We start from the raw sequence: 21,046 nt of genomic DNA on the forward strand, positions 1-21,046 counted from the left end.
TGAGCTTTGAAAATGGACCCAGTTTGATTCCCATAAATCCTCTTGGAGAACAAGTTGTTGAGTTTAGGGTTTGGTTCGCCCCTCTTGTCTATCCTGCTGGTCCCTTGCCTTGTTTTCCTTTGTCCCGTTCCACTTTTTAATGAGATCTTTGGATTTTATTTTTATATGATTTTAACTACTTAATGCATTTTAGATTGTGGTTTTTATGATTTTATGATGATGTGACCTGCCCTGATCCCGCTTGCAGGGAGGACGGGATATAAATCCAACAAAATAAATAAATATTGTTACATTAATGGCCAAAGATAAGGTTTTGGATTTGTTGAGGAGACTAGACCAGAAGGCTGTTGATTGAGATGCTAGGAGATGTCGTTCTCCCTTATTTGGGGGCCTCTCAGCCCCCCTTTTTCCTGTTCCACCAAGTTATTTTACCTTTTTAACAGTTCCAATTTTTCATCAACATTTTTTCTTGGCTAGATTAAGCGTTTTACCACTTGCAGAATTGTTGGGCCGCCGCAACGGTATTAGTCATCCCCCGAGATATTCCTTTGTGGTAGAGATAGAATTGAATCTTTACCACACTTTGTATTTAGTTGTACACTGCATTGATCTATGAGAGCCAAATTTATACTGCCCTTACTGAGCAACTCTCCTTGCTATTCACATGATTTCTGTTTGCTGTATCTTTTGGCTAGTAAAGAGAGGCACGTTACTTTGTGGCAAAATTTGTATTTTTTCTTCTTAGAAATTGGCAGGCAGATGTTAAAAATATTCTTTGATGAGATCTGAAAGCACATATTGGTGAATTAGGTTTGATTGAAAAATATACTCTGACCTGGATGCTGGTTGTAATATAGGCCAGGAAGAAGAAATGCTTCATACATCATCTGGTATGCTTATGGATCATTTTAACCCAGTTGTTGTGATTGATACTAACAGGATCCTGGGATCTGAGAAAGCCACCAATTGTGCACTGGACCCTTTCCTATTCTGGCTACTAAAATCATGTAAGGACCACATTAATAAGCCCTTAATGACTATCATAAATCAGTCACTAACTCAGGGCACCTTCCCTCAGCCACTCAAAGAGGTTTGTTTATTTATTTATTATTTATTTAATTCGACTTATACCCCGTCCTTCCCACAAGTGAGCTCAGGACAGCTTCCAACAGAATATATTGTTAAAATACATGGTTATCCATCCACTACTTAAAAAACCAACCAGACACAAAAATGATGTCGCCAATTATGACCCAATCTCTAAACTGACCTTTCTAAGCAAAGGGATTGAGAGAGCACAGTGGCATACCAGCTCTAGGTCTCTCTGCTCAAGAAGGAAGGCCCTTTTTGATCTGTTTTTAGACCAGGCTATGGGATGGAGCTGATGCTAGTGGCTTTAGTTGATAATGCCATCTGAATACAGACAAAGGCCAATCAAACAATCTTTGAATTCAACCCAAGACTGATTTGGCAGGAATAGTATGATAAAGATCTTTTTCTGCCTCAAGACAGTGGCCACTGATGTATAACTTTATCCCTGTATAGATGGAAAACTGACTTTGTAAGATGGGAATTTTCAAAGGCTAAATTGAGCGATGAATACTGAAAGACCCAAAAGGGGCTAGAAAGTCACTATTATCCATACAGGCTCTGTGCAACTGCATTATCCAAAATCTTTTAAGAGGAAGAGCTTCACCCAGAGTTAACAATATAAAAAACCAAAAATAAATATAGAAATTATTGTGCTGGAGACAGACTTTTCTTCACTGGTAAAAAAAGTGTGGAGTCCCCTCTGACCACCTAAGAATGCTAGGCGGGGGGGTTACAGGACCTGCATGGACAACATCCGTATGAGAAGGAGGCTCGAATAAACGGGATTGGGGTGAGATTAAGTGAAACATCTGGCTGGATACAACCCATTTGTCTGTAACGGCGTAACATACACATCCCAATGGCATGTAAAACCAATTAAAAATGTTTGTAATCTCACAGACTCTTGAGTACCAAAACAAGATAGTAAACAGAAGTCATCACAATCCTTTGGTTTATTTAAAATGGTCAATTAGGACAGCTACATTTCTAAGTACAAGATATCTGATGGTCTGCCACTGGAACCATTAAATTAGAGGGCAAGTCCGTCAGCATGATGGACCAGGACCCAAAATGTCATTTGATGGTCTTTGTCTTCGTGGGGTAACATGCAGCTTATCGACACGATTTCTGCATGCGGCTGCTGCCTAGAGATGGGACACCCTCACATCAGCTGTGTACATCTCTCTGTTGACAGACCACGGATGGGCCTGCTTAAGTCCCCCCCTTACCATCAAATGGGGGGGCTTCCACCATGAAGTCTTTTCTTGCAAACACCGCTATGTTTCTTCTTTTTCCTCATCTTCTAAAGAATCGGTATTTGTATAGAATCTCCAGGCCTTCATGTTGCAGTTTTTGAGCATGGCTCCAAGCTGTCCTCCAGGCCCAACTTCATACGTACAAGGAAGCTCTACTCCTTTTTTCCTATCATACATTATATGCATTGTCTGTTCCCATTTCACGGGCGAAATTAGCTGTTTCACTAACAAATGCTTGATCTGTTTTGGTTCTGTGTATCTCTGGCAGTCCACATTTGAATAGACAGGGATGAGTGGCTTTTGAATGTTAATCAATCCAAGGGCTTCAGATAAAGGTTCCACTGCTGGTTCCATAAGTCGAGTATGAAAAGCTCCACTGACTGGCAGCATTTTCACACGTGCAAATGAGTATTTTTTGGCATTTTGTTGTAAAAACTCCAGTGCCTGTAAGATGGAGGAAGTGTTATTCATTCTTAAACATTTTATGAAAAGTTTACATGATGTTATGTCTGTTAGTCACTCTGGGAGCTGACTGCATGCAAAAAGACAGGATAAAAATACAAAACATGCAAACAAACAAGCAAACTTTTAACCTAAAAAACAGAACTGTCGATAAAACAGACAGTAGTATCAGTATTACGCTCCGGTTTCTCTTCAGATCACATAAAATAGACTGCAGAAACAAATCACTGCTTTGTTGTGGTCTCTTGGCATTTGTCATTGTCACTAAAGTCAATGAAAATTCAGTTATTTCTAAAATAATGAGAAATATTATTGTAAAATAATACCTGCAAGTGTCCTGCAATGACTCTACCATCAGGAAACAGGTAGTTTGAAATTTCACATACAGGATCTTCTATGCCCACTGATTTGCAATGCTCACAAGCATCTCTGCAGGCAGCCACATAATCTGAATGATGCCGGCCAATAACGGACAACATTCCACTTGGAACAGCTTCTGACGCCTCTTGCATGGCTTCAGCACGTACTTTTACTACGTATAAAGCTAAAAACAAAAAAAGAAAACCTAAGCTTAACAAACCTCAAAGAAAAATTTGTTCATGTCATATATGAAAATCAGTGTTGCAAAGAAAAACTGCAGCAACCTGCAAACTCTAATAGTTGCCTGCATATAGGAAAAAATGTCACAGTATTGTACTCCATGATGACTTTCAAACTTTCTGCTGCCTGGAAACCCATACCTAAATCAACCAGTCTGCTACAGAACTTCTGTGTAGTAGAATGGGCCCTATAATCGCAGAATCACAGAGTTGGAAGGGGCCATACAGACCTTCTAGTCCAACCCCCTGCCCAGTGCAGGATGAGCCTAAAGCATCCCTGACCAATGTCATCTAATCATCTAGGACGTACAGTTAGTTCCCATGGAGCAATGGCAAGGCCAGCAGGACCTTAATGTCGCCTCCTTTGAATTGAAAACGTCCCCCTGAACACCCCCAACATACTCTGGTGGCTGTACACTGCAGGTAAAGCGACCTTTCAGAGATGCTTGTCCCCCACTTCCTTCACTGTAAAGGACCCCAAAATTCATCACCAGTGATGTTTTTTATTTATTTATTTATTTGGCTTCTATCCTGCCCTCCCTGCGAGTGGGCTCTGGGCAGGTTACAGCAGTAAAACACGTAGAATTCCCATAAAACAGCACCCCCCGACAGCAACCTTGCAACCCACACCTGCCACTAACACATGGAGGGGTGGGAGAAGGAGGGGAACGGGCCATTCAGTTTAAGCTGTAACTCATGGGGGCGGGGGGGGGGCAGATGTTCTAATGCCCAGCAAGAGGCTGGCTGGAAGGCTCTCCGGATATAGAGTGAAGGTGGCCAGAGGATGGGAAATAAAGCACGAAAAGCTGGCAATCTGGGCTCCTGCCACTTGGACTTAAAAAAGCATAAGCGTTTTTTCCATGTCTTCACTCTGATTGTCACATTCATTGGCTCAGTTCAGACATCAGCCAAACCACTGCAAGGAAGGATAGCTACAGTTTAGCATCTGAACTGGCAAACTCAAATCATGTTTTGTGATCAGCTCACAAGCCAGAAACAGAAGAGTTATGATCTGAAGTGAGCTTGCAAACCACAAACTCCCTATTAATTATGGTTTGGCACGTAAATGAATTGAGCTACAGTCTGTCTGGAAGCAGCATTTGTTTATCTCTTAAGACATTTCCTTTCCTGGTACGGCTATTTGGCCACAGCCTTAAGCCTGATCCTGCATTAACACACAAAGACCAGAAAACTAAAACTACTATTGCCAATAAAGGTGATAAAAGAATCTCACTCCAATCACAAAAGTTTTCTAATATTAGGCGGGATTACTAAAAGGTAGGATGCCAGTGGCCTGGTAATGTATGGGTTCTTATCTTGTAAAAGAACAAAAGGCTCTGATTAATATTTGTGAGCTCATTCTTCTCAAGAATCAAGGTGATCCATCTCTGTCTCTCCTCACTGAAATCTGGACATTCAATTACCAGGTGAGCCAAGGTGCCCATCTTCCCCGGGTTACAGAAACATCTACGTTCTGAAAAGGGAATTTTCAAAAACCAACCTTTCATTTCTGGAGTTAGTATAGCATACAGTCTAGCAGCCAAGGAAGTATCTCAGTATCAAGGTATAAGTCATTTCCTTATACAGTTAAGATAATTCTGAATGTATTTTCAGAATGCAGGTAAAAGAAGTGCAAATAATCAACTTTAGATTTATTTATTTGTCATTTATAGTCCGCCTTTCTCACTGAGACTCAAGGCGGATTACACAGTATGAGGTTAATACAATCAGTACCAAGTACGTACATTTCAATACAATACTGTAAGGGAAACAGATACAAGTTTAAAGACATAGCATTAGCAAGGATCCAAGACATAGTAGAGATACTGAAGCAAAACATAATCAGTTCTAGGACTAACATTAGACAGCATGAAGTGATGGTTGTACATAGGAGTACATATTTAAAGCAGCAGATAATATATGAGGCAAAAATGGTGATGAAGTCTATGATCCCCAACTTGTTAGTGAAGCATCTGAGACCCCATCCCTACAATGCAGCCCTCCCATTTGAGTAAAAAGCCTTTTTGAATAGTTCAGTTTTGCATTGTTTATGGAAAGCCAGGAGAGTGGGGGCTCTCCTGACTTCCTCAGGCAGGTCATTCCACAGGACAGGGGCCACCACAGACAAAGCCCTTGTATGGGATGCTGCTGACTTCATCTGTGTGCAGCCTGGCACCTGCAGGAGACCCTGTTCAGATGAGCAAAGCTGCCGTGGAGGGACACAGGGAGGGAGGCGGTCCCGTAGGTATGCCGGACCAAAGCCGTGAAGGGCTTTGTATGTCATAACCATGACCTTGAACTGAGCACGGTAGCTGACGGGTAGCCAGTGGAGTGACTGTAGGATGGGAGTGATGCTCAAGCTCCTGCTCGCTCCTGATAATAGTCCAGCCGCAGCATTTTGCACCAATTGGAGCCTCCTAGTTAACTTAGATGGGAGGCCAATGTATAGAGCATTACAATGGTCAAGCCTTGATGTTACCATAGCATGGATCCAAGTGGCCAAGTCAGCAATGTCAAGGTAAGAAGCCATCTTCCAGGCTAGAGTGAGGCTGTAGAAAGCATTTTTTGCCGCTGCCTGGAACAACTTGGATGCCTCCCTGAAAATGGAGGCACATTTTACACACCCCAAACAAAGATGAGCTATATGAGATGGAGCAATTACTGTAACTCACTCTACGTGGGGCTGCCCTTGAGCCTGACCCGGAGATTACAGCTGGTACAAAATGCAGAGGCACGTGTTATTACGAGAGTGCCAAATAAGGCGCATATAACACCATTTTTACACAAGCTGCATTGGTTGCCAGTGGAGTACCGGATCAGATTCAAGGTTCTGGTATTGACCTATAAGGCCCTGTGCGGACTGGGACCAGCGTATCTACAGGACTGTCTCTCCCCATATATTCCCAAGAGGACACTCCGATCAGGGGACAAAGAGCTGTTGGTGGTCCCTGGCCCCAAGGAGGCCCGCCTAGCGTCAACTACAGCCAGGGCCTTTTCGGTCCTGGCTCCCACCTGGTGAAATCAGGGCCTGGCAGGACCTACTATCTTTTCACCAGACCTGCAAGACAGAGTTGTTCAGCCAGGCATATGGCCGAGGCTGGGCCTCCGCCGGCCTGGAAAAAAGGGGTGTATAAAACCCTCCCTGTGAAGGCTGTCCACCATCTTGTTTTAAATGTGTTGTTTTTAATGAATATGAATTTTAACTGTATTTTAATTGTATTTTAATATGTTGTTATCCGCCCTGAGCCTGCTTGCGGGGAGGGCAGAATAGAAATTTGAAATAAATTTTAAAAAACCTTGATTCTCAATAGTATTAATTTAATCCTAAAGCAGTAACCAGCGAACCAGTCTCCTGACAAACCAATGTGATACTCATACTAACACTGTGGTGTTACCTAAAGGCAAGCATTTAATGTGCTTGTGTGTGTTTTCTGAATACCTTCTGCATACTCTATGGCTCCTGCGAAAACAAGAGCTGCGTACTCTCCAAGGCTGAATCCAGCAGCTGCAACACAGTTTTCAACCGCCTGAGGAAACCAGATAAAGAAACTTCAGAATGCAAGAAACATAAAACTTAAGGCTGGCATTTCTAGAGACACACGGTCAAACTGGAAACTTTGTGTATGTTGAACCCCAGACTCTTCTGGCCACTTTCAAAGACCCATCTCACACTGGGAAATTTCTCTTTGGTGAGCATTCAGTCCTATTCCTAGACTGGGTGCTTAATTTCTAACATTTGAAGAGTCAGGGCTCACTTTTGTTCAAAAGCTACAAGCTTTCGTTTGGAAGCTGCCCTTCCTACATCCAGATTTTGGATGAAGAGCTGTCATTACTCAGCTGTGAATCGGGGTGCCAGGGGTGTCTTGGAGGAAAATGTCCCGTCCCTTTGGTGGTGGAGAGAGCCCTCAAGTCAGAGTTGACGGTGAGAAAGCGGGGGGGGGGGGGAATTAGGGACAGGACCCCCCCCACACACACACACACACACCCCGCAGGGCCCGTGCAACGGCGCCTTGCCAGTTCAGCCTCGGAGAAAAGGGCCCCCCTTCCAGCTCCACGTGCCTGCAGATCTGGGGGCAGGAGGAAGCTCGGCGCGGATCGGGTTCCGTGCAGCCCGCCCGCCCTCCGGAGGAAGCGGTCCCTGGGACCCGGGGATCTGCCGGGATCATCTCCCCCGCCCCCGCCCCCGCCTGCTCCCCGCCGCCCAGGCCTCACCGCGGGTTGCCGGTGGCGCAGCGCCTCGGCGGCGGCCAGCGAGCAGACGAAGAGGGCGGGCTGGCAGCGGGCGGTGCGGTCGAGCTCGGCGCGCGGCCCGCCCAGGCAGAGGCCCAGCAGGTCGTAGCCCAGCACGCGCTCGGCCGCGCGGAAGAGCCGGCGCGCGCCCGGGCAGCCCGGCAGCCCCCGCCCCATGCCCACGCGCTGCCCGCCCTGCCCGGGGAAGAGCAGCACCGAGGGGCGGGGGGAGGGGGAGGGGGAGGCCGCCCCGCGCGCCCCCCGCCCCGCCGCCGCCGCCGCCGCCGCCGCCAGCCCCCGCCGCGCCAGCATCGCGCCCGCCCGGCCACGGAACCGGAAGGCGGCCCGGCCCGGCCGGCTCGGGCCGCGCCTCCGCCGAGCGCGCCGCTGACTTCCGGCCACCGCGGGGACGGGGGCGCCCGAGAGTCCCGGCCGCCTCCGCCTTGGCCCCGCGCGAGGGACTCTGCCCGTGAGGCGGCCGGAGCAGGGCGGCCTCCGGCTGCTGGAGCGCTCGGGCTGGCTCGGCTCGGCTCGAGACGCCGCGCCTTGGTCTTCCCGGCTGCCCGCGGGGTCCGCGCGCCTCTCCCCGGCGCCGCGTGGCCAAGGGACCCCCGGCCGCCCCCTTCGCCCCCCCCCCCGTGTCCACGTCCCTCCGTAGCAATGGGGGGGGGGGTGCCGCGAATGGCCTTGCCCCCCCTTCGCCGGAGTTCTGGGTCTCTGCCGCGCATCCGTTGGGGAGGGATATTGGGCAAGTGGCGCGTGCGTGTGGGTTACGTGCCCTGGAGTCGTTTCCGACCTATGGCGACCCTATCTATGAATGAAAGACCTCCAGATGGGCAAATGGAGTAGAATTCTTTTTTTAAAAAAATAATTTTTCACTTTATTAAAATCAAAATAAGCTGTTTACACAACATGTATAAAATGTTCTACATATAATAAACAGTGATGTGCACGATATGTAATTACAAGCATATAAACAGATATACATAAGGAATCATAATATGTAGAAACTTTCTAAGGTTAATCAAAAAAAATATAGCATGCTTCTCTTTCTTCCATAAGAGATCATAATTTTGATGTTTTGTTTGCATAGTCAAAATTAAATTACTCTTTATAATGTGATAACATAGGTTGTTACGTTTTTTGGTGGTTGTAAATTGTTTTCAGATATGTATTCAAAAAATGGAACCCCATTTTGTTATAAAATCAGTTTCGCGTGGGAAGTGCTCTGCTCAAAAGATCTTATAAATTTTTTTTTGTAAATCATGTTCCCAAATTCTGGTCATCCAGCTGTCGGCATTTTCACTGATTTCCAGTTTTTAGCTATTAATGATTTAGCCACTACTAAAAATGTACAGATTAGTTTTTTTCTGATTTTAAGTATTTCAATGGCATTCCACTGGTCTAAAAATAGAAGTTCTGGGTCAAGGGGGATCATATAACCAGTTATGTCCTTGATGTGTTTTAGTATTTCAATCCAAAAATTTTGAAGTTGTGGGCTTTCCCACCAGCAGTGGAGTGCCACAGCCTTTCTAGCACAGTGGCAAACTGTTAGATGAGATTAATGATAGCTTTTTAGGCATTAAATACCATCCGTGGAGTATTTTGGATTGCAACTTAGTAGATAATGTTCTGGTGTTAAATACGTTAGAGGTACAAACTTTTTCCCATTGTTCTGTATAGTTTAATTTACCATCTTGACGCCAGTTTTTTTGATATTTTAATATTTTGATTGGGATTGTAGATAACTATATCATATAGTTTTGATATTAGTCCTTTTTAGTGTTGATTCTGTCCTACTTAGATGTTCAAATTCAGTCATGGGCATGTATAGAATAGCTGAACTATGACAAGTCAAAAGTCATAGTCTTTTCTAAATCTTGGAGACCATACAAATGGGCCATGGACGGGAAGGAGATAGAACAAGTTAAATATTACAAATACCTAGGTATCTATTTCCAATATAATGCGACTTGGTCCACCCATCGCAAGTATGCAGTGAAGACAGCTGACATTAGTACTTCAGCTATAGCACGTTTTTTTTTATTCCAGAGGTAATCAATTTGTACCATCTGCTTCCAAAATTTTTAAGTCCAAAGTGATTTCACAACTATTGTATGGTATTCCGATCTGGATTAAGGCCTTTGACTGGGTCATTGAACGTGTCCAATCTAAATTTCTGCGAAAAATCCTGGGCCTACCAAAGTGTGTTCCATATGCAGTTATTTTCTTAGAAACTGGTTTAATTTTAGTGGAAACGAGGGCATGGCTTATGACATTTAAATACTGGCTACGGTTACATTATAATTCTGACCCTGGGAGCTTTACATATCAAATGCTTTCAGAGTCCAATGTGTCAAACTGGTCAGCGTATATCGTGGAAAAAATGAAAGGCATGGGTATATCTGCAGACTCGCTGTCTGTGTTAACATCAAATGCTGCATTTCATCAAATTAAGAGTAGGTTGCTAGATATCGAGCGCCAGAAGTTATATAGCTTGGCTACTAAAACCTGCTTTCCCCTGAGCTTTGAAGTCCCTCTCACTGTAGGAAGGATGGCTCCATATTTATCTTCCCTGCAGATGCCACAACTTCGTAGAGCATTTTCTTTGGCCAGGTGCAATGTTATGCCTTCAGCCATTCTACTTGGCAGATTTAACAGGATAGACTATTCAGCTAGATGCTGTTTATGCGAACAAAAATGTGTCGAGTCAATTACACATGTTCTTTTGCACTGCATTTGTACACTGGTATATGTCAAACATACTTAAAATCTGTTTTAGCTAGTATGATGGATTGCTCTGACTCGCAGTCTATAGACTGTTGAACGATGGCCAAGTTTCTCCATTCTGCTTTGAAGTTGTGTCAAAGGATATCATGGAAATAAGCTCTAAATGTATTTGTGTATTTGTAATGCAGTATTCTTTTAACTTTGTTCTCTCTTTTTTGTAAGTGGATAACTTGAATTGCTGCTATATGCCAATAAAGGCTAACTTGAACTTGAATACATTTGATATTAGTTTGGTTCATCATACTAGTAAGTTGTAAATAGGTAAACCATTGTATTGTCTGCTGTGTTTTTTGTTCTAATTCTAATTTACTTATAAAGCCCTTCTTATTTGTTATGTCTATTAAACGTGTCAGGTTCATTTTTTGCCATACTTTTATATAAGATTTAGATTGTCCTGGCAGGAATCAAACTTGGTCTAAAAGAGAAGACAATCTAGATATTTTTGGAGTAATTTTGTATCTGAAGAGGTCCCAAACGTCCAGAATGACTTCTAAAAAAGAATTACTTTCAATTTTTTGCGTGCATTCTTTTTTATTGTTCCAAATTAGGGTTGAGATTGGATTTTTTTGTGTTAATTGCAATATCTTTATCCAGTCTAATGAATTTGAGTATTTTAATATTTGTAACATTTAACAACCTAGCTGAGGCATGATAGAGTTCAAGGTCAGGGTAATTAAGACCTCCTTTTATTCTTTTTAATCTTAATGTATTAAATGCAATTCTAGGACATTTATTTGCCCAAAGAAATTTATTAAGAGTTCTTTACCAGTTTCTAAAGGTTGTTTTAGAGATTTTTAATGGTAATGTCCTCATTAAGAAAAGGAATTTTGGCAGTATAAAAGATTTTATTATGTTAAACCTCATACCAAATAGGTTTCAATTTGTTCCACTTTGCTAAGCTTATCTTAATTTTATTGAAAGTATCATTATAATTCAAATTAAAAGTCTGTTTCAGATCTGCAGGTATAATTATACCGAGATATAATAAATAGCTAGATGCCCATTGATACTTGTTTTTTTGTTTGATTTGTGCTGCAGTGTCAGAATGGATATTCATTGGTAATAATTGAGATTTTGTCTGATTGATTGTAAGCCCTGAAATTGAGATGAAATTGAGTAATTTCTCTTGTAGCGACTTAAGTGACTTTAGTGGGTCAGTGATATAAAGTAATATATCATCTGCAAAAAGATTTAATTTAAAAATATTAATACCCAATTCAATGCCACATATATTTTTGTCTTCCCTGATGGCTGTTGCTAAGGGGCTCAATCACTGTTTTGAACAGTGAGTGATTCCACACACATTGGATAATCCACTTCCAATCCTCTTTATAGATCATTTGGAACAGATTTTGTTGTGTGCGGAACAAAAAATCCACCTCGAATGATTGATAAAGTGCATTGAAAATGCATTGTCCAACGTGTGCGGAATCAGCCATCATCGGGGATAATGGACAGCCTTGCCTAGTCCCCCTCTGGATTAGTATCTTATTTGAGACATGTCCATTAATCTTGATTTGTGCATATGCCTGGGAATAAACAGTATCTATTATTCTAAGAAACTTTTGTCCAGATCCCATATAATGTAATGTTGTTTTGAGATACTGAATTTCTGTGGAATCAAAGGCCTTCTCAATATCCAGGGAAAGAAGCAAAGATTGAAGTTGAGTTTTCTGACAATAATCTGCTAAATTTAAGGTTTTGTATAATTTTTTTGTGAGGTCTCTGTTAGGTATAAAGCCGGATTGGTCCTGATGTATATGTTTTGAGAGGAGAATTCTTTAGTGGTCGGTGTCATCTACAGTTACTTGGGGACAGGGGCTTGCTTGCCATTTTCGGACACATCATAATGGTTTAGTACATGGTGAAGGAAGCAAGTCTTCATTAGGACGGCAGGATCCAGAGACAGGGAAGCAGCCCTCCACTTCCAGCTCTCTCCCCCCGCCCTCCCATTCGAGTCTTTACATATTTGGATTTCTATTAAATCACTTTGGTATATAAAGCTAGAAATTAGTCTGATTTTTAATGGGTTTCTTCTACTTTCCATTCAATATTAGCAAAAATTGCATTAGAAAAATTCACACATAGGACAAATAGCAAATAAGAGGCTATCAAAAATGCTTAAGTAAGTCCAGCTTACTTCAATCGAACTTACTTCCACATAAGTGTGCTATGCTCAATTTCCTCAGTAGACAAAGGTCCAGTTAATAGAGAAGTAAAAGAAACTGGGAGTGGAGTGTACTTCTATAGTTCCCTCCCCCAATACCCAGTAATATTACTCTGTTGACACAGGCTATAAATAAGGCCTGCTGAAACATCACTTTTTCTTCTCCCCACTTTTTAAAAAACAGCTAGCTTGATGAAGAGTTCTAGAAAACTCTTTTATGCACCCTCTTTTATGTTATTTTATTTATACACCCCCTTTCTTCCAGTGGGCCCAAAGCAGGTTACGTCATTCTCCATTTTATCCTCACAACAACCCCACAGGAACTCTGCCTCCGCCCTATGGGGAGAGGCAGGGAGGGGAGGGAGACCTTAGGGGGTTGGGCCCATCAGCCCAGGGGCTTGTAACTTCCCTGGGGGAACTTCCCTGGTGGTTGGCTGAGCCTGTCATCGGACCACCCCCAGTGAGGGGAACCCTTAAATAGCAGGTGCCAGGGAGAAACACCTCAGCCGCACCCTCGCAGGTGAAGGGAGGCAGAACAGTGGCAAGGAAAAGAGTGGCGTTGGAACCCCCCTTTTCTGAGGCCAGCCGGTGACAGCTGAACAAGGCGACTTGGGATGGGGCTGCAGCTCCAGACTCTGAGCCAGAAAGGGGGAGTTGGATACCTGTGAGGTAGGTTAGGCTGTGCGTGCCTGGCAGGGTGGGGGCTTGAACCTGGGCTTCTCAGGTCCTAGTTGACCACTCTAACCACTACAGGAGCTTGATGATGATGGAATGGTTGGACAGATGGTTAAAAAATGAAAGAAAGCTCTAAGTGGATGTTACGGAAGATGATGGAGAGCACGTTACTGTATCTACACCGTGGTAGTGATGACAGCAAAGCGATGACGGCCCTTCTCTGCCACCATGCCATCCACTCTGCAACTTAGCATAGCTTTTTCAAGGTACAAGGAGGGTTTATTCCAGGCTGTGGAGAAATGCCCTCCACCCTAGGATCCATCTTGGTATTCTATTAATTGAGGCTACTCTACTCTCTACCCATGCCCCAGAGGCTACAGTGCTAGTAAAAGACTGGTAAAAGGAATGCTACTGGGCGTGTGTCCTCTCTCTCCCCCAAGCACAGAGCTCTCTTACTCCTAGTTATGCTAATGGCTGTGGCACAAAGGGCTTAACATCTCACACCTTGCTGTAAGGTCACCCCTAAAAGGGCAGAGACTTGGACGGCCAAAAAGCTAGAGAGTAATTTCTCCCCGAGGCAAGGAATACAAGAATGTCCCCAAGGGAGACAGACTCACAATGACTGCAAGTTTGCAGGACGCTCTCTTCTCCTTGTCCATCCTCCTTGGACGGGCACAAGCCATAAAGGACTAAACTTTTACCCAGGGACTCCATCCTGACCGTGTTTCAAGGGCCGATGGGGAGAAGTCCCAACTCTGAGAACAAAGGACTTTTCAATCGTGCAACTTCCTAACTGAACGCTGTTTACAGCCTTGGGTTCAGAGCATTGCTTGTGTTCACCTTTGGCTCAGCCTGATGCTTGAACAGACCAAGTGTATGCTTATTTTTTTATTAAACTTTCTTGGATTTTGAAAGCTCTAAGTCTGTTGTCAGTAAATACACTACACATGTTTGGTCTTACTATCCCAAGTGTGGCAAAGGAGAAAAGCAGTGGATGAGCATCAAACCCCTTGAGCATAAGAGCTCGCAGTGCTCATGGTGAGCTAGAGCATCCCATACTGGCTAGGCTGAGCAAAGTAGGAGATACAGCAAATAGGCAGAGCATTTAAATGACAAAGCAGATCCAGAGTTTTAGACGTGCAGAACCATCCAGCGGAAGCTACTGTCAGATGTCCTGGTGGCAGTGCTTACTAGCCTGTGAGTGGTTGATAATCCACTGGGAGAAAGGGGAAAGGGCGGCATCACCAAGCAGAGCCTTGGGACAGCTATGGGATTTTTCCAACCCCCTGGAACCTGAAGGAACAAGGCTTGCAACTCTGTTCCTGCACACAGGCCCTCTGATTCTTTTGTGATGCGTTTTGTTTTTATTATTCATACCCCATCTTTCTCCACAGTGGGGACCCAAAGTGGCTTACATTGTTCTCTTCTTCTCCATTTTATCTTCACAATGACCCTGTGAGGTAGGTTAAGCTGAGAGTATATGATTTGGCTCAAGATCCTCATCCATCACTCTAACCACTACGTGTCAGATAAGCCTCCAGCATATCTGCCATGGGTTAAATGTTCCAGCATATCTGTCATGTGTTATGAGTTTCTTGTCTCTGAGAACATGCAGAGTAAACCTGTCTTGCTGAATGGTTGCTAGCTGCTTATCTTGCAGGTGTTTTGGTTATAACTTCCCGGCAGGCCTGGGAACTCGGCCTTGAAGTTACAGCAGAGACTGCACCAAGCTCCTAAGAGACTGAGCAGAGCTCATCCCTTCTGTCCTCCCCTCTTCCCTGGCTCTGCGTGCCAAAATCCTAACGGACTTTCTTTCCCACTGGGAGGGGCGAGGACTGTGACCTATAATTAACTTTGCTTTGCTACCTTGGGCCATTCCAGCCAATACTCCTGTCCTAGCATCTTGATATTGGTATTTTTCTTTAATAAAAACAACTTTAACTCATACACATCAGTGATGCAGTGAAGTGTTTTGGGAAATACCTGGCAAGACCTGACACTATACAACACTGGCAAGCAAAACCAGTTGCATTCACTGTGACTTAGATAGAATCATAGAGCTGGAAGGAACTCCAAGGGACATGTAGACCAACCACCTGATAATGCCAGAACTACACAGCTACACTCCCCTACTCCTACTCCCCCAGTGACCCCTCCTCAGAGTCCAGAGGAAGGCAAAAACCTCCAGGATCCCTGGCCAATCTGGCCTGGAGGAAAATTTCTTCCTGAGCCCAAAGTGGCAATCGTTATTACCCTGGACACATAAGAAGGTGTTACCAGAACTGCTCTTTATTATAAGGGGAAATTAGCTTTAGCAGTCTGTAACTTAAAATTAGCGCGGATCTTAACCTATGTTTACGGAGGTCCTGATTCCAGACACTCTAGTGAAAAAGAGGCAGACTACAAATAAGTTCCAAACACGTGTATTTAGTGTGGCGTAAGCCTAAACTTGCACAAGCATACAAGAGAACACACAAGGTCTAAGAAATACAGAGTAGGAAATGCAGAGACTTTCGCATTAGCTGGTTCCCAATGATGGTGGGGAATACTCACTTATCCTGAAGCGAAGCAGAGACACAACAGCGAGGGTGGCCCAATGCCAGCAATGGGACCACGGACAGACAGCAAGGGGTTCTGGACAGGAATGGCCTAAGCACCGTGTGGTCTGAGAGACCAGCTTAAATACCCCAAAACGTACCCTGGGGCTGGTGCTGTACTTGGTGGTTCTCACAGATTAAAACAAAGGTTCTAATGGGTTACTGAATGGCTTGGATGGGCCACTTTGGTAATCCGATTGTGATAAGTGACACCTCAGGAAGAGGGGACAAAAGAGGGAGGGGGAAATCCGAGTGGGCTGAAAGGATGTTCCAGCGGACAGGGCTTGTCCTGATGTCATCAGCTCTGGAATGCGGAGGTTTCTTTGAGATGCATTCTCTAAGTGCTTGGGATGGTCGGCACTTAGTTCTTCTCCGGGGCGGCTCCTAAGATATGCAGAGCGGGGCAAGGTACTCTCGCTGCAGACGTGGTGTGCCCGCTTCGCCGAAATGGCTTCCCAAAGCAGGCTTCTTCCCTGGGTCTTCTGGCTGCCTGAGAACATGGATGCGGGCTGGGCATAGCTGGGGCTGGTTTGCAGGCTGCCCGGTAGCGAGGGCAAGCTCGGCGACTGGCTCGCGGGAGGCTCCAGGCGGGAACTGACCAGGGAGCGCCTAGCCAGGCTCGCTGGAGGTTTCCCCGGCAGGCGCCCGGCTGCTAGCAGCGGCTTGGGCCCATATGAGGCAGGCTTCCATGGAGGCAGGGGAAACAGCACACAAAACACAGTCCAAAGCAGGGAACAGGCACGGTCCGTGGCAGAGGGCAATGCAGGCACAGGGCACACTTGTAATAAACTCCAAACACACACTGGGAAGTCCAGATACAGGTCAAGGCAGGGCTGCCCAGAAAGAGAGTCCTTTGTGCAGTTAACCAAACATGAAGTCAGTAAACTACACAGTCCATAGCAGCAGTAAGGCAATTGACACGCAGGCAGGAAACTGACACGTGTATCAGAGCACACACGTGCAAAGCAATCTTTGTGTAGCAATAAAACAGCAATGCAGGAAACTTTAACACAGTTCATGGCAGGCCTTAAAGCAGGAGAGGGGGCCTACTTGGCAACAATGGGGCCACAAGAGATGAGCTCTGGCTTATCACTTTCTGCCCTCACTCTCATGATCTGTTTCATTCACTGACAGAATGGTCAGTGCATGGGGTGGTTGTGAGGTTAAAAAAAAAAGAGATCCCATATTCCAGATGAAACAGGTAATTTGCTTAATAAAGAATAGAATTTATCTATCTATCTATATATATATAAAGACAAGTGTCCTGACTGACTCATCAACGCCCAGCCCAAACCCCTGGACCTAAAAACGTGAAATTTGGTCAGGACGTTCCTTTCATGATGTAGAGGCTCACTAAGAAGGGATTTTAAGAAATTCGCCCCCGAAGGGGGTAAAAAGGGGCAAAAAGTGTTTTCCCATAGGGATCCAGCTTCCCTGTGTGGCTGGCAGGCTGCTCATCCCCCTCCCCCTGCCAACTGCCAACTCAGCCACTCCGCCCTGGGGTCATTTGCATATGCGGCCTGATTGGTGGAACTCTGTGTTCTGAGGTAAAAATCACCTCAAGGAAACTGCAGACAGTTGAAGAAGGACAGTACAAGACTCCTGAATAGGGATTTTATATAAAAGTCAGTGTGGCAACTGAGCTTTTAAATGTTCATGGGGAGATGGTACATGACCTTTCTAGGGATCATTTCAATGTGAACCTCTCACATAAACCTGCTGAAGCGTCCAGCACACCACCCCTCCCCTCAGTCCAACTCCACCTCACACCTCTGGCAGCCATCACCTTTTACTGCCCCCAAGAAGCCCCCTGGTAGATGTCCTGCAAGATACACCATGCTAAAAGGAGGAAGTGTTGTGGGGCACTGAGCCTAACCCTCAAAGATGTCAGGGGCAATGAGAGAGTGATGGGGGGTGTCACCGGGCTGCTGGCTGGAGACTTCTGGCAGACTCTGCCAGTAGTCCCAAGGGGGACTCGAGCTGATGAGGTTATTGTGTGTGTCCAGGCATCGTATTTGTGGCCTCTCATCAGGAAACTCTCACTAAGAAAGAACATGAGGGTCCACTTGAGAGGCGAGGTGCCCACTGGTGAATTCTCTGAACTCCTACTAAAAATAGGTGACAGTCCAAGGGAAAGGTGACCATCCCTGCAGGCCTGGGCACAGTAGTGATGACCCCGGCAGACCTAACAGCCATCGACATTCAAGAAGTGATGAGTCCTCTCTCATCCATTTGAAGCAACTGTTCCCCAGGCTTCTGTCTTCTTGTTGGGAATTATAGCCCTGCAAAAAAAAATAATACAATCCCAGTAACACCAACTAAACACAATACACAAACACCACTTTAAATCATATTTTACATATATGGTCCACTACCCCGTGGAGTTCCTCAACACGCTCAACCCTCCTGGCTTCCCAGACCACAAGCTTCTCCTCAAAGTGGGGGCTCCAGTGATGCTGCTCCGGAACCTCAACCCACCTGAACTCTGCGATGGCACCAGACTACGAGTGAAAGCCCTCCACAGGAACGTCATCGAGGCCACATGGTTCACCGGCAGTGCTTGGGGGGAGTCGGTGTTCATACCACCCATACCATTCATACCATCAGAGAACCCCTTTGAATTTAAGAGACTGTAGTTCCCCCTCAAGGCCTGCTCTGATATGACGATCACCAAGTCCCAGGGGCAGACACTGAAGGTGGCAGGAATTGACTTGAGGGAGGACTGCTTCTCGCATGGGCAGTTCTATGTGGCCTGCTCCAGAGTGAGCTCACCCAGCAGCCTGGTGATCCTAGCACCTGAGGGGGAAACCACGAATGTGGTCTACAAAGAGGTCCTTCAGTAGAAAAAAAATGGTTGCACGTATTTTTCACTTTATTTCTCACACTACCATCTTTTCCTTTAAAAAATCTCTTAAATAACTGTTACATTTTGAATTTCACTTCATCAGTTTTTGGCATCGACACACTTCGCTTTATTAAAATACTTTTGTGAAGCTCGGGTACTATGCTATTATACTACAAAACCAACTCAACACACCCACACCCCACAAACCAAAAAATGTTACATACCCATAAATATTATAACTGGAATTAGATGCAGAGGAGTTAGCCGTGTTAGTCTGTGGTAGCAAAATCAAAAAGAGTCCAGTAGCACCTTTAAGACTAACCAATTTTATTGTAGCATAAGCTTTCGAGAATCAAGTTCTCCTCGTCAGATGCATGCTACAGAAACTGGTCAAATATAGAAGAGGGGGGGGAGGAGGGGAGGAGAGAGAAGATGCAGTTGGGGGGGAGAGGGAGGGTGCAACCAAAACATTCCTTTGCTAGTAAATGTAAACATTTCCTGTTGGCGTGGAGATCAGTGGGCTTGTGTGAGGCTTCAAAGGAGTTTGCCGTGTTAGTTTGTAGCAGCAAAACAGCTAGACCATACTGGAATTAAAGTAGTTAAATACCGTAGCGAAGCACGGACATCAAGCTAGTAAGTACATATGCGTAATGGTTGCAGAGTATTGATAAGCATATTCATTTCAGAATAGATTCAGAGGAGTTAGCTGTGTTAGTCTGTAATTGCAAAATAGTAAAAAGTTCAGTAGCACCTTTAAGAATAACCAACTTTATTGAGGCATAAGCTTGCATTTTAAAATAGGTTCTTAAGCTTGGTGGTTTCAGATTAGGCATTGATCCTTAAATGTATATTCAGTGACCAAGCCACAAAGACATTTTCCACACAGTTGCCACTTAGGTTAGAAATAATGAACAGACTCAGTCACAAAAACATATTAATTCCATCAGTTCTTTGCTAACAGAATAAACACTCATTTCACCCACATGGACTGACTGAACCTGACGGACTCTCTGAACGCCGTCTACGGCGGACTTCCCGGACCTTTCCCTCAGATCCACTCTGGCAAAAATTGCAGTTCACTCCGCCTCCCAGGTACAGCTACCATCCAATCACAGCACTCATCTTTCCAGACCCTCCCTTTCCCCAGAGGCCTGCATTTTTAACAACAGTAACTAACATGCACAACCCAAGTATTAACCAGCAGAAACAGAATACACAAATTATTTATATGGCAAAACATTATGCAAAGTTTCTCTGTCGTTGCTCCCAGCTGGTGGAATCGCCTACGTGACAAGGTCAGGAACGGTTCCACATTTCTATTGTTTTCCAGAATGCATAAAACTGTTCAGAAAAGCATTTTTACAGAAGGGAAAAGGATGTGGTAAAATGGAATTGTGCAGGATATATTTTTAGTATTGGGGACAGGGCTGTAGTTTTTAATTGTAAAAATCATAGACATTTTTTTCTTTTCTCCTTTCCTTTTCATACTGCATTATTCATTGGATATACTATAATGTCTTTATTTCGTTTCCCTCTAATTATGTATTTCAGTTTTATCACACTGTTTATTGTATTTCTCATACTATCCTATGTTACATTTTTTAATAATTCTGTATTCTACCGTCAGTCTCAGCAAGGAAAGCATATGATAAATGAAGCAAATAAGAAAAAGGTGCCAACCTGTTCCAGACATGGATTTTCCCAAGTGCTGGCGGGGGGCCGGGGGGGGGTGGGAATTGCTCACCCAATAGTTATAAGGCCTGGTTCCTATAAAGAAAATGTAATTAAGACAGTCTAGTACCTCTTGCAGGTAACTGAATATTGAAACATTAAACAGATGAAATGTTTAGGTCACCTAGGGCTAGTTTTAAACCAGCCCAACTGGTTTTATTTTCTTCAGTCAATTTTTAGTGCAAGAGTGCTTTGCACATTTTCTCAGGAGCAAGTCCTGAGTTTACCTGCATAAAACCACATTTAAACTGTGTGCGTATGTAAATTAGAATTGCCAGATTATTTCAGTTTTTAGTGGATTAGTTAACAGATAGATGATTAAATTTAAATAAATTTGCATACCACCAGGGGCTCATTATAGGTGTCTTTTCCAGATGTTGAAGGAAGGATTCAAATAGATTCCACTTCAGTACATGTTGAATTGTACTTTTGTATGTAACTTTTTTTGTTTTGGTTTGACATGACCTCAGTTGTTCTTCCTTTTAGAAAAAGGAATGGAGAATGAAGCTAAACAGGGAAAACCCATTGTGTATGGATGTCTGTGAGAGAAGGAGCAGAAAATTAAAGTCCCCACATTAATGGGAGTATGTAAGGAAGCTTTT

The 21,046-nt window shown here is 44.4% G+C and overlaps 1 protein-coding gene across 1 annotated transcript; it reads right to left on the minus strand.

Moving 5' to 3' along the window:
* Nucleotides 1-2,027: 2,027 nt before the first annotated feature.
* MCAT (malonyl-CoA-acyl carrier protein transacylase) lies at nucleotides 2,028-7,951 on the minus strand. The gene is made up of 4 exons (XM_055000801.1): nucleotides 7,622-7,951; nucleotides 6,849-6,936; nucleotides 3,137-3,354; nucleotides 2,028-2,792 (listed from the first exon to the last, which is right to left on the minus strand). The coding sequence occupies exons 1-4, from the start codon at nucleotides 7,949-7,951 to the stop codon at nucleotides 2,370-2,372; spliced, it is 1,059 nt and encodes a 352-aa protein (XP_054856776.1). The 3' UTR covers nucleotides 2,028-2,369.
* Between the last annotated feature and the right edge of the window lie 13,095 nt (nucleotides 7,952-21,046).

Source organism: Eublepharis macularius, chromosome 16 (genome assembly GCF_028583425.1).
Source record: "Eublepharis macularius isolate TG4126 chromosome 16, MPM_Emac_v1.0, whole genome shotgun sequence".
Lineage (NCBI taxonomy): Eukaryota > Metazoa > Chordata > Lepidosauria > Squamata > Eublepharidae > Eublepharis > Eublepharis macularius.